General features: G+C 46.1%; 1 protein-coding gene across 1 annotated transcript in view; it reads left to right on the top strand.

Annotated features, from left to right (window-relative positions):
- Nucleotides 1–3,160: 3,160 nt before the first annotated feature.
- The window catches only part of GRIN3A (glutamate ionotropic receptor NMDA type subunit 3A), a gene marked incomplete at both ends in the record, with an annotated part of 70,789 nt that continues 59,346 nt past the window's right edge, over nt 3,161–14,603 (top strand). The window contains one exon of the mRNA XM_084305157.1: nt 3,161–3,892. Coding sequence (XP_084161283.1) covers nt 3,161–3,892 — 732 coding nt within the window. The remainder of the gene's footprint in view (nt 3,893–14,603) is intronic.

Here is a 14,603-nt window from a genome sequence, read left to right as displayed (position 1 = left end):
TTTCTACAAATATTCCAGATTCTTACAGAACAGCACTTAAGGGTGTAAGTGTCTTCTTAATTAAAGCCTGTGCTTAAATACTTTGGTATATCAAGGGTATTTTGGAGAACTTTATTAACAGGAATATATTTGAGTGAAAATTAAAAAAAAATAAAAATGCAAAGAAAAGCAATTCATAATTTGTTGCTATAGATAATCGATCTGTGAAGCACTGGAGTCTTTCAAGTCAAAATTCTTGTATCACCTGCAGAGTTCCCCCTTTCCACACAGTTCAGGTTTCTGTCTGTGACCACTTGCCATGAATTGCTCAAAAATGAGCTCCAAACCAGGAATTATCTACAGCACTAATCCCAAGACTGGGACTGCATGATCACCAAAAAGAGCAGAAATTGCAATCTGCTCATAGATAATCCACAAACAAACAAATAAACAAAATGGAGATACTGATTTCCCTTTCTTAATTGAATTCTTCTGTAATTTTCAGATCTTTTTCAATAATCTGCTTGATTACACTCCCTGAAAGCTTTTTTTTTTTTACTATTATTTTTCTGACTGTGCAACCTGTGCCCTAAAGCCATACAAGGAGCCGCTCCTATAATGAAGCTTCAGATAAATGACAGTTTAGGCTGTCTGTTAAGACACACAAGACTTATTGTTCCTTATAAAAATTTTAATGCATTTTATCCAATGACCAAGCTTGGGGCTGTGTACTTCTGAAACCGAGATACTTATGTAAAACTTGTATTAGTGTTATAGACCTTGTTACTCTAAATATTAGGCTAGAAGTCACAGGGTTTCCAAGATGCTGGTTGTACTTGTGGATGACAAAAATACCCTCTCTCACAGTGGACCCAGTATTTCGTGACTAGTTTCAATGAAAATCCCAAAGAAAAGTCATTACTTAACTGCACAGCAGAGTAATTATTTGCTTACCAGTTTTTTCCAAGCCTGAGAAAAAAGATGCAAACACAGAATACTCCTCTGGAGCTGTACAGAGCTCACATGAGTTCATGCTTACCACCTGAAATCTAGCTCTTGTGTCTTTGGGAAAAGAAACCCATTTTTCTCTGCACTGTGTGAAACCTTCTATATTCAAAGCCAGTTCTCCCAGCCAATAATTATTTATTGCTAAGGGAGGAGACTTTGAATACTTGTGTTAATATGATCCACTCCTTCAAAACAGTTGAGGAAAAGGTACAGGTGGAATGAGGGCTGATCAAAGATAAAGATGCCAAGAAATAGATGTGATTTTAAGGCTAGAAGAAAAAGGAAAAAAAGGGGGAAAAAACATTATTAACTCATGCCTTAATCACAGTATTACCTCACTTCTGCACACAGCAGGCAGTGCATTCAGTCTTGACATACACACCACCACTCTGCTGTTTGCAGTTTGCTACCAAGGGACCACCACCAAGAGCCATGTGAGAATCGAGGTGCAATGTGAAGGAAGTTCTGGCTTTGCAGATCAGTTGGACAATGGTAATGCACACAGGTGTGAAACAGTGGTAACATGATGGACCTAAGGACATCGGAGGTGAAACCATTTTATAGAGACAGAGAAATATCAGCAGGGTTGTACAAGACCTTGGTAAGACCTCACTCTGAATACTGTGTACACCGCCAGTGAGCTCCCCTCACAGAAGATGAATTTAGTTCAGAAAACGTGCCCTACAGAGCTGTCAGAGGGTAGTGACCACATCTTTAGAGCATGACTAAGTGTCTCCTGCTACACGGATTCTGTGTACATCAAATTAAAAAAAAAAAAAAAAAAAAGGAAGAAAGAAAGAAAGAAAGGGAGCATATGATGTTACTTCATAAACACCTCTGAGGATAAAACTCAGAGAAAGGGGGAGGAAGGTGAACGTTCAAAGGAGAGGAGCTCTTTACGTTAGAGAGCAAGACCAGCACTCAGGCAAGGTGAGCTGCTTGTACAGGAGTTAAACAAGGATTTCTGACCGCTCCAAGAGCGAGGGTCTCCGTCTGTCCTTCCGCACAGGAGCCCGCAGCACTGAACCAGCCAGGGAAGGCAGTCAGGACTGCCAGAGGCACCAAGGAGGTTTGGGCTCCAGGTGTCCCCGGGTCGGTGCGCCGTGCCGCAGAGGTTATCGCCCCTTTGGTGCGCAAGGTGGCTGGGGGACATGGTGCCGGTCCGGGAGACGAATCGCGGAGCGCAGAAATAAGATCAGAGAGCTCTAGTGCACCGGCCAGAGCATTAAACCGGGTGTCAGCACGGCTCCCGACCCTGCCTGGGATTAGGGCAAATTACCAGCACCGAGGCGCGGCGGAGACTGCACAGCCCCGGACACCGTCGCGCCCGTCCCCTCTCTGCCCTGTTTTCCCTCGAGCAAAGCGCTCTCTGTCACAGACGCGATTTTAGAAAGCGTTTGCGGCTCGCACACGCCGAGGAGCGGCTCCCCGTGAAGCGGCGGCTGCACCACGAAGGCACCCAGCGCAGCACCCACTGCAGAAGGGCCGAGGGGGTCCACACAGCCGCGGGGCACATTCTCCGCGCCCTCCCCCCCCCCCCCTCCTCCAGACCCCCCTCCTGCTCTTGCGGGCGGGCAGTCCTGGCCGAAACCCCCTACAGGGGGCATCCGTCGGGGCCGTCCCGGGACGCGCCCCCGAGGAAGGGAGCGGGCGCATCCCTGTTAGCCCCCTCCTTCCTCCCCGGGGGGGCGGGCGGCACCCGGCCGGCGGGGGCGGCGGTGACTACAAGTCCCGGCTGCCCGGGGAGGAGCCGGCGCGGGGCCGCCGCTCGCCGTCCCTCCCGGTGGGAGCGCAGCGCAGCCCAGCGACCGCCGCCCGGCAGCCCCAACTTTTCCCGGAGCCCGGCAGGGGGCAGGGGGCGGAGGGGGGAAGCTGCGGAGAAAGGGGAGCCAGGGCGAGGGGGGTGCAGTTTGGGGAGGGGGCTGCAGCCTGGGAAGAGGGGCTGCACGTGGGGGGTGGGGGGAGTGCGGGGGGAGTGCGGGACACTGCACCGTGTGGGGGTGCTCCCCGTCACAGCCAGGGGTCCGCGAGGGGCGGTCCGGGGGCTGAGCCCCCTCCTCCTTCTCCTCCTCCTCCTCCTCCTCCTCCGTCCCCGGGGAGGGGGCGCGGTGATAGCGGGGCTCCATGGGCGGCGGCGGGGGCGGCTCCGTGCGGGGTCCGCCCGCCGCGGCTGATGCCGCTGCCGGCCGGCCGCGGAGCGGCTGATGCGGGGCGGGACGGCGGCGGGGCCGGTGGAAGCGGCGGGGGTCGTGGCGGGGGTCTCCGGGCCATGCAGGGGCCGGGGGTGCGGGGTGTCGTGGTCCGGGCGTGCCTGCTGCTGCTGCCGCCCTGCGCCCTGATGCTGGCGGCGGTGCCGGGCTCCGCGTCCCACCCGCAGCCCTGCCAGATCCTGCGGCGCATCGGGCACACAGTCAGGGTGGGGGCCACCCACCTGCAGCCCCGCTTGGTCCCCGACGCTTGGCCCCGGGAGGGGGCGGTGGAAGGAGGCGGTGGCCCCGAGGGGGGGTTCCCGGCGGGGTCCCGGGGCCGGCGGCCGGGGGGCGACGGGGAGATGCGGACGCCCCCCGCGCCCTCCCCGCGGGACGCGCTGCTGCTGGCCGTGGCGAACCTGAACGGCGTGTCCGGGCTGCTGCCCTACAACCTGTCCCTGGAGGTGGTGATGGCGATCGAGGCGGGGCTGGGCGACCTGCCCCTCTTCCCCTTCTCTTCCCCCAGCGCCTCGTGGAGCAACGACCCCGCGTCCTTCCTGCAGAGCCTCTGCCACACCGTGGTGGTGCAGGGGGTCTCCGCCATCCTCGCCTTCCCGCAGAGCCGCGGGGAGATGCTGGAGCTCGACTTCGTCTCGGCGGCGCTGCGCATCCCCGTGGTCAGCATCGTGCTCGGCGAGTTCCCCCGGCAGAGCCCGGTAAGGAGCTGGGGAGGGGGCACACGGGGGGAGGCGGGCCCCCGTTGCACGGCGAGAAGGCAGCGCCGAGCCCCCGCAGCGCCGGGGCGGTGGGCTGCGGGCGGAGTGGGGAGCAGCAGGGAGCGGGTCCCGCCTGGTGTCTGCGGGGAACCACGCTTCTGCACCCCAGGTGGGAGCCCCGGGGCGGCGGGGGACGAGCGAGCATCCCCGAGCTTGCACGGGAGAAGGACCCGGCGGTGACAGCTCAGCCCGCGCCGAGTTGCTGGGCTGAGAGGAGAAGACGGGCTCCCGCGGTCCACCACTGCCTGGTGGCAAGGGGCTCCTCTGGAGGTCCTCGGCTTGTCCGTTGGAGAAGCTTCCCGGACCAAAAGAAGGTTGTGAGCCAAAATAAATGGAAAAAAAAAAAAAAAAAAGAGGTTGAAATGAACGTCCAGGATGCTTATTTGTTGCTGGTGTGAATGCAGTGCACTGTTGGTGTGGGATAGTGTCGATCGTTCAGCAGGTGACAGATTTTAGGGAAGTTGCTCACTGTAACTTGACTTTTCATTGAGCTGTCTAAAGCATTAGCTTTTTTTTTTTTTTCCTTACTTGTAGCTCATGCATTTCCGTTAGATTTGGTTTTTGGAGCACTGAATTGCCCAGCTAAAATAGTAGAAACTAAACTCTGACTGTGTCTGTTTGATCGTGTAGCTAAAGTAGTAGCAAAGAAAGTCAGCGTGCTTGACTGTCCTAGGCACAAATAATAGTAGTATCCGAGGGGAGCTAAACTTTCTATCATGCAGAGACAGCATCTTAATGTTGCACACTCTGGAAAAAGATAACAGCTCAATATGTTGCCAGTGTGGGTTTCATGCCAGAAATCGTGTTCTGGCAAGAGTAGGAGGAAAATGCTCTCATCCGTGTCGCCCATGCAAGGGAAGTTGCGAGTAAAATGGCAGAAGCTGCCATTTGAGTAGCCAGGAGAAACAATTGCTTTATATAAAAAGACATAGCTCAACTTTGTGCTCAAAATGTAATTAGGAAAAAAAAGATTACCAATTGAATTTGCTTTGCAAAATACAAAAAACATAGCCTGGATATGTATCTTCTATATTTCTTGAGTTAGGTGGTGACAGAAAAGGTGGGAAAAGTGCTAGTCTGTAATTGAAGGCTCAGCCACTGTGTGCTGGTCTAAACTCAGCTAGTTTTCTCTAGCTCAGCAAAAAAAAAAAAAAAGGTAATTTGAGTTTCTCTGCAGATTTTTGCACAAACTCAGGGGTAATCAATGCCACCAACTGCCATGACTGCTGTGTGTTTGGTGCATGTAGCACCCACGTTCTCTCTCTTAAATCTACCAACCTTTCAGTTACACTCTCAGTTGTACCTGAGTCAACAGCCAAAGCTTCCTAAGACCAGAGCCCGAACTGAACATCTCCCTGCTCTGTTAAAATCAGAAATACTTTCTGTTCCATTCCAGATGGGTCTGAGTTCATCTGAAGCTGCCAGAGGACACACAAAAGACACGTTCAATGCAGGGTTATACACATTGTTCCTTTCTGCAAACTCCAAGGTTCATACTTTCCTTTCACGTTATTCTCACTGGGGAGGCAAGTGCTCATTGCCATGGAGGTCTTCATTGGATAAATCTGTCCAAATCAGGACTTTGTTCATAAGCAGATGTTTAAAAGTCAGTCTTCAATGGCAATGAAACCAATGCCAGACATTAAACCTGTGCTTAAGTGCTGAATAGATTAATTTTTTTTCAGATGAGCTAAAAAAATCACTCAAGGCTTTGTGGATTTAAAAAAATCTCAGCCTTATTCAAAGGCCAGCAGGTAATACAAGCCTATTAATCTCCAGAATTGGATCGGAAAGACTGAACATCTCTCTGAACACTTTGTTTCATACCCTCATGTAGTATACACCAGTTTTGGCCAACTCTGGAAGCCCTACCTCACACACTTCCCACTGTTATGGGATTTCCAACACTGTCCCTGTCCCAGGGACCCGACAAGTTTGGCCATAACACCCCCTGACGCCTTACTGCCCACTGTACCCCAGGATTTTGTCGCTCTGTCTCACACTAGTAATGGTGTGAAGTGGACATCCCCCTGGCCTCCCACCTTCCTGCTCCACAGGCCCAGGGCCATAGGCTGACCACCTCTAGCAGCGCTAGAGGGAGTAGTCAGCAGTGTCACTGTGGCAGATTTTGTTCATAAATAGTCTGAGTAGACATTATTTTCAGAGAGGAGAAGGCTGAGAGCTGGGGGCTAACTTTACTTCTGAGGTGGGATGCGGCAGCCTGCGTGGAGCCTCCCTCCCTGCAGGTCGCTGGCAGCGAACCCCTCAAACACTTGCCCTTGAAGAGCTTTTCCTTCAGGAGCATCACAGATGTGCTAACAGACATTACATATGGTGGGCAGTGTCCTAGCAGCAAATCCTCACTCTTATTCCAAGGTTTTGTTAGGATGATTTTACAGTAGCAACAAACAAGATCTCATTTTCCATGTTGTGCCATGATGGGAGTGTACAAATGTGACACCTGTGCTGCTGCTGAGTGCTAACAGTCTTACTACTTCATAGAGAAGTTTATAATAAGCAAATACTCATTGTAATTGAAAAACACTTTGCTCTTTGAGTAGATATTCTGTAACATGGCAAAAAGCAGTACTTGAAATGAAAAGGAAGATCAGTTTCTAGAAATGAAATATGTTTTAATATTACTGGCTGTTGCCTCTATTACAATCGACACTTCAAAAGTATAACATCAAGTGGAGATCTATGGTCAAAAATGTCAAAAGTAGGCATCCAAAGTAAGCTGGATGCCTAGTGCTTTCAAATGCTGTGCTCGAGCATCCTTAAACTTATGTTTCTGATTCAATTCTACCCTTCTGAAGTTAAGGGGATAAAAAAGCTCACAATGTTCCCACACAGCAATTAACAATCACATGGCAACAACCATCACAAAGATACAGGCTTGTCCTGTCACAGGCAACAGCTTTTGCTGAAGGCTCAGGGTTGTTTGTGTCAAAACACACAGACAGCTGCAAGGGATGCTACACAGAGTAAAATGTAACTTTTTTTTTCATTTTGATTTGTATATGTGATTTAGTGATGAACATATACTGACAGTAAATCCAGACACTGTTGTGACCTGAAAAAAGCTGTTTACTTTTCTGAGTTTACTGTCACTCCTGTAAATTTTCACACTCTCAGTAAGCAAAAGTAACAATTTATCACCATCATTCAGTAAGCAAAAAACCGCTGGATTTCTTTACTACTTACACAAATGCAGATTGCACTAAAGCTTTGACAGATCATTATTTTGGAGACAGCAGCTCATGTGCACTGATGTCATTGAGGCAAGGCTTGTCATCTTACGTGTGTTTGAAGGAAGAAGCACACTTCATTTTTTCATTCCAAGACTGCCAATGTCATTAATAATTTTCCCAGAAATGGAACAGGGAAAAGAGATAGGGAACATGAACCACAAGGAGATACAGGGATATCATTTCTAGTACAGAGCCAAGAGTTTGGGAAGGATAGCCCATATATAACCTATAATTTCTATTTTACAGGAGATAGTATCAGAAACACAAGGGAGATAATGTTTGCAGCAGCATTTTCCAAACTTCAGAACTAATGGAGTATTTTTAGTGTGCTTCAGATAAATCAGTAGCTCTGATGTCTTTTAACATTAAAAGGAGTCTTCTCAGAGCAACAAAACAGCAAAATAAATCTGAATCATCTTAGTTCCTGCATGGCCCATCCATGCTTTATCTGGTTTCCTGAGTAACTGGAATTGCCAGCACTGCTGATCACTGCTATGACTTCAGGGAGGGTCAAAAGAATACATAAATCAAATCAGAGTTTTAGGTTAAACGGTGAATTTCCTGGTAAAATAGGAAGCTCGTGCTCAGAACAGAGGCTTTAAAAGAAACTCACCACTAACATCTGATTTTTTGTTTGGTTGATTTTTTTTTTTTTTTTAAAGAGATTAAGTTTTCTTTTGAAAAGAAAAAGGGAGTGGGGATGAGGAAAAGCTTCTCTCTACCTAATAGCTCAGAGGCAGTTTTCTTCCTCCTTCAAGACAGGATTGCACTTTTGAAAACTTTTTCTGATTGGCAAAAAATAAATAGAACAAAACAGAACAAAACATATAAAGTCTTATTGTCCAGGGGATGCTGCCAAACATCTGCCTAACTGCAGCCTCTGGTAGTTCAATCTGCCATTGCTGATTTGACTTGGTCCACATATTGGAGTTTGTACTAGCTACTGTATAGAGGAGCAATATGTGTTCAGTCTTTCTCTGTGATCAGCCCTCCTCAGCTCACTGCATAAATAGAGTGGCACACAACTGTTGGGCACTTGAGGAGGGTTTGTGAGAGATGTTCTTGGGGGAACAAAAGGTAAAAAGGATGGAAATTGAAAGGCCATTCCTCTTCAGATAAAGGTCTGTCTGCAGTTCTGCTGTAGTGCTCCTTTTGAAACTTGCACAATTTAGGCTATAGTTCTGCTATAAAGCAAGAGTCTTTTTCTATTGCCACCTAATGTAAAACCACAGTTTGCCTGCAGCCAGTTTTCCTAGAGTCATAATTTCTTTAAACACAAATTTAGAGGTGTAACTCACATTTTGCTAGCAACATCGTTGTCCTGGTGTCATGTGAGAGATCTCCTCATTGCAACAGTCCTCCACTGAAACACAGCAATGCAATGCTTGCTCACTGATCCCATTTCAGAATCAAGGTGAACTCAGGTACCTGCTAACTGCTGCCATCTCCTGCCTCTGATGTGCTCTTCTTCCCAATATTGTACGTAGTCCTCGCATTGTTGCTCTGAGAATGGTTTTACTTGTGGTCCTGGTCTGTGTTGAGCATCACAGGCTGTAGGATGTGCAGAGTTTTGATGGTTCACTGGGTTGTTGGCTGAAGCCAATCTGTCTGTTACCTTGAAGTTGACAGATGATGTGTATTGAAGGGAAGGGAGTTCTTGTTTATATTCTGGTCCATGATCAGAAAGCACTGAAGTTTTCTGAAAGTGAAGTTGGCATAACATTCAGAAGTTGCACTGGCACCTAATGTATTTTGATTTTTTTTTTCTTGTTCGGTGCCTTAGTTCAGGGTCTGTTTTCTCCACCTGTTGTACACCTGATACTCCAGGGTCATCCTTACCTGTCTGCAAACACTGTTTGAAATTCTGTTAGAGGACATCCATTTGTTTCAGTTCTTGATTAAAACTGAAAATTGCAGCCTACCTACCTATGGTGACTTTCTTAAGAACATTTTGTTTAAAAAGAAGCTTTGCATACACAGAAACATGGGTCAGTAGAAATAAAATAAAGAACTACCTTCTTTATACTGCTTACATTATATGAGGAGGATTCAGTTCATTGTGTTCGCAAAGGATCGTTTTTTTGGAATGCAGGAAAGTGGTGAGTTCTCTCCTCTGGATCCTTAATTCTAACATCCCATTGAGAAAGAAGGAGCACTCTGCTGTACTCTCTGAGTACTCAGTACTCTGCTGGGGTGAACTTTCAGTACTATTTCCAACCCCCCTTCTAGAATAAAGCCCCTCAGAAACCCACTGAATTTGCCATCCTACCATTGTGCTTTTAAAATAGGGATATCTTGCAGCTTACAGTATGGCATAAGATAAACGTATACAAAACTTTGAGTTGCAAGATTATCTCATTTTGTCAGCTGTTTTGTTGCTTATGGAGGAGCAGTATCATGAGTTGGAAATGTGTTTACAAATATATTAGTTTAAGACTTGAAGTTCTTTGTAATACTAGAAGCTTATTTAGTATTCCTTATCACCTAAATTGCTGTGAAATATTTCAGCAGCCTTCTTAAAATCACCTAAATGTCTTAAACACTGATGGTAGTGTAAAGGTGTTCTTATTTTCTAGTGTTCGTAGTTTGTAACACAAGTTGTGAGGCTTGGTTTGGTCAACCACCAATCATAACATAATTCACTATCAATAATTTTCTGTACGCTTATCTTTTCTTTTTCCTGGCAATTATTATTTGAGGAAATGTTAGTCATGCCTCAGTTTGCATGTCTGCTTATTTCTGAGTTGGAGGCAACATGCTGATTTGAGACACTAGAAGCTGGATAGTGCAGGATTGTTTGAAATACATGCTCCAGACATTCTCTGTTCGAGTGGCTTCAGCTCAGCCATGAGCAAAATGTCTCAAATACAGCAAAGGTTGACTACCCAGATTCAGAATGTGCACCATGTCTGTAATTATTTAGGGTATCTGACTCTGTGAATCTTTTGATAAAATTATGTCAATGATCACTTTGTTCTTGAAGTGCATCTGGTTCTGTCAAGCTTTATCAAATCACATAGTCAACTTCATATGCTATGTTGCAGTTTTAGTTATATCAATTCCATTTGAAAAGGGGGATTAAGTGTTAACAATTCGGGGGTTAAGTGTTACAATTTGGAAAGGAGGTGGAGGAAAGATGATACTCTTAGCTGAATACTGTGCCAGTAGACATTTATTATATAAACTAAAAGAAAATACGCTGAATTCATACAAAAAATCAGAAGCAAAGGTACCTGCCTTGTAGCCTGATGTACATTTGTCTGTTAGTCCCCTTCCTTGCTGTACTCATCATATGATAGTAGATTTTGGAGAAAATGTACAAGCATGTTAGTAACAAGATTTTATCATTCCTCATCCTGTGCAGCTTTTCTGATAAAAAAAAAAAAAAAAGAAAAAAAAAGAAAAAAAAAGTTAACATTGGATTCAACAACATCCATGATGTTTTCTTTTGTGTTTTTGCTCTTCTGGGTATTTGCAAAATTATGTCTTCCTCATTGTATAGCCTAGAAGAGGTCTTTTATAATATACTGGACAAACACATGTTGATGATGAGTGAAAAAACTATGGCAGGGTTAAACCATTAATTATTATTTTACTGAATGACAGCCATTGTCAGAAGAAACACCAAACTTAGTGGTGTTCACTAAGTAAAAATTGGCTGAGATAGTAGATACTAGTAGATACTATATGAACACAGAAGTACGGCAGCAAACAGACAAATGTAAGTTAGGGTGTTCAGTATAACTTCCCTCGAGAATTTGTCCAAAAAAGTGTGAGCACCTCATATTTCCACTAAAATACGTAGCAGATCTAAGTAACCTGTGGAAATTAGCAAATAGCCAAGTATCTTGTCCTGCTGTATGTTATTCAATTTGATGCTCACAATTAAATTCAAAGACCACTTATAAACATCCTTATCTAGGGTATGTTTAATGGGTTGCTTATTATTTAAACAAAGGAAATATTGAAAGCTCATCAAATAAAATGTGTGTTCCATTCATTTTCTGCGCGGCTTTCCTTGCAATTTTTTGTATGTATAAGAAATCGAGGCATATCACAGCTAGAATTTATATACTTGTGATTAACAGAAAACTGGAAAAAGCGTAGTTTTTTTCCACATTCCGTATCTGTCTTTCCAAGAAGAATCATGTTTCTGTAGATGTGAGTGAAGAGCTTTCAAAGAGGGGAAGCATCGTGTTTTCCATTCAGTCGAACAAAAGGACCCCCCGAATCTTGCTGCCATTCCAGTACTTGCAGAGTTTATTCTGAATAGCTAAAAGGACACAGAAAAGAGAGGGAAGAAAACAAGAAATCACAGGGAGAAAACTATAGGCATAAGTGTAAGTGACACAGGGGGAGATAAGGAGAAAATAAACTGAATTGAGAAACAAAGGAGGAGATGCCCGTCCGTGACTCTTAAATTCTGTTCCTCCAGAAGCAGAAAAGCAGGAGAACTGAGTTTTACATGAAATCACTGTACCAGGCGCTGGGGTCACCAAGCAGAGAGCAAAGCATCTCTCCCATGTCAGGGCTGACTTGGCAGGGCTGCCTTGCTCCCTGGTTAGGAACTGTTGCCTCCAGTGTGTAATTCTTCCCAAACAAGTCACATAGACCTCCCAGGGGACTGCTGAGCCAACAGCTTTGCCACGTGGAGGTCTGGCATCTTCTGGTCCAGCATGTCACATTGCCATGAGACAGAACAAGCTCGTGCCAACACATGTAGCATAAGATCAGTAGGTACCTACACAGGACTTGCTAATACATGGGAGCAAGTCCAGACACAGCATCTGTGGGATGGCATCATTGGACATCAGTGTCTGTTCTTTACATCTGATCTGGCCCTGATGGGCTGCCCGTTTCTGCAGGTATCCCATTGATCAGCCAGGCTGGTTCTCACCACCATGGGGAGAGGATGTGCAGATGGTGGAAGTAACAGCAGAACTGGGAGAGGGATTTAAGCTTGAGTAGGCAGCAATGATAGATGATTCATTTATTAAGGGAGTCACACTCGAGCAAAGCCATTTGTGCAAGGGACTCCTCGGCAGTGTGACTAACAAGTCCACAATCTGGCCCCGAGTGCTTCGCAGCTGTCACATCAAGCTCCTAACGTTACTTCTGGCAATTATTGACAAGTATGCCAAGAGCTGCCAAGACTGAGAAGGGACTTGGCAGCAGGGCACACCACAAACCGCAGCAAAACACAGCATTACCTGCCACTGGTGGAGGGCACTGGAACCAGATGTTTGCACACAGCTGGCCTTGGGTGTGGTTTTGGCTTGCACATAGGATATATGTACCCCGCAGGTGTACGCAGAGGGCCTGTGAACACCTCTGTCCCCATGAGCGGCCACTCCATCCATACCTCTAGGGTGTGTGTGCAAGCCCAGCGAGCAAGAAGATGGTGCCGAGTCCCTTGGCTGCACACAGCTGCTTGGCACCCCCCTTGCAATGAGCTGCAGAGCTGGGAGAGCCCTCTGGAGCTGATGGGAAGGTTTCCCCTTGGCACCCAGCGGGAAAGATCTGCTTGTCAGTGTTCTGGCTAATTAACTTTTATCAGAAGTGCTTCGGTCACCTGAATCTGCCCACCTGCAGATGGGGAGGTGGACAGGAAGGGAGAAAGAGTGATCGTGAGCACAGGTGCACCCTCCACTGCCACTAAAGCACAGCAAATGGAGAAATTACTGCAATCATTTGATTGTTGCTGTTATAGAGGAGAAATCAAATGTCAGGAAATTCAGAAACAGGCACCATTTTCCTTTTCTTGCTACAATATTTTTATTACTTTTTTTTTTTACCAGCTTTCATCTGTGATGATAGCTTTCAAAGCCTATTTTACAATGTAGAAAGTATTTGAAATGCATTATAAAAATCTATGGATATGCTGCACAGGCAGATTTTAAACTCTTAGCATTTCCCTAACGGCGTGCTATTCCACTTTCAGCTTTTTTAAGAGTGTGAAGGAAACGATTGCCCATGCTGTTCATCAGACATTTTACTAGGCTTTCTAACTTAAGACAGAGTTAAAAGACAAGACAGATCTTTGAGCAAAAATCGAGGTTTTAAAAATGAAGCTTTGCACTTGATGCAAGGAAAGAACTATTAGGCATTGCAATTAATAGCCAAAAAGAGCAGCTGTATTATGCATCAGGCTCTCACAACGTTGCAACTGATAAAGCAGTTACACTACACTCATCTTAATAGCGTACTCACTCAAACCAGCTTAAAAAGAACTTTTTTTTTTTTTTCAAATCAGATGAAAAGTCAATATTCACATTTTGATAATTTTCTGGTGCTATTTTGGATGAAAGCATAATTATTTATCACTTTCTCAGCTTGTAAGGCTCATTCATATATATATCAGTTAAACAGCTCTTAGGAGGGGAACAGTTGTTTCTAAGAATTTACTGTACTCGACATAAGCATCAGAACATGGGAAAAATAGATCTGGACATAACTTGGAGCTGATAGCTGCCCTCTGTAGAGTGTGCTGGAGCTGTTCTAGCTGACAGCATGGGGCTTTGCTCCTGCATTAGAAGGAGGGCAACAAGGTGAAACAGAGTGACTTGTCTGGGCTTCCTCAGCTTAAATTGCATGTGATAGGTGCTGAAATGTAGAGCTCTGATGGGACAAATACATGCCCAGTAACAGCCTTGAGGGAAACAGAAGTAAGCAGTTAAAGCAAAACACATCGGTGCTTTTGGTTTCAGCTTTGGGACATGAAAGCTTTAAATGTCATTGCTGTGATAGCCAAACAGGATTTTCCAAGGGCTTTTTTGAGTACAAAATGAAGCAGGGCTGTGAAGCAAGGTTTTACTCCTCTCGTCGCTCCTTCCTCCTCACTCATCCATAAACACGCAGCTGGCACTGGTGACACTTGGTGATGCTGGCTGGGGTGCCTCAGGACCCCAGAAGAAAGTGGTGTGCCCGAGGGAATTCGGTGCCCTAAGATCCCCACATCCCCCCTTGTTCCCAGTTTGGCAAAACCAGTTACACTGCCTGGTGTGGCTGGCCAGCGATCCACAGCTGCTGCAAGCCACCCAGAGAGGCAGCTCCTGGCAAATTCACACAGACATCAATAAAATTGTCTGCTGCAGAGCTTCAAATACCTCATTTATGTTTTTCATGAGGCAGGGGATTCTAAGCTGTGCAGAAGACTTGGTAGAGTGGAGCTCAGGTGCTGCTTGAGTCTGAAGGGCACAGAGAGGTTGGGAGGAGCAGCATTCCCTTTGCTGGCTTCCAGGCGTGCTCGGGGTGTGAGTAGATGTGTCTGATCAGTGCAGCTGGCAGGCTCAGCTCAACTGGGTGTTTTTCTTGTAGTGATAAATAGGGAGGCAGTGATCAAATATGGCATCAGTGTTAATTTCCCAGGGATTCTGGAGAGAAAAAAAAACAACACCTAT

The sequence above is a fragment of the Netta rufina genome, assembly GCF_964035555.1.
Source record: "Netta rufina genome assembly, chromosome: Z".
NCBI lineage: Eukaryota > Metazoa > Chordata > Aves > Anseriformes > Anatidae > Netta > Netta rufina.
This window is presented reverse-complemented; position numbering and strand designations above follow the sequence as displayed.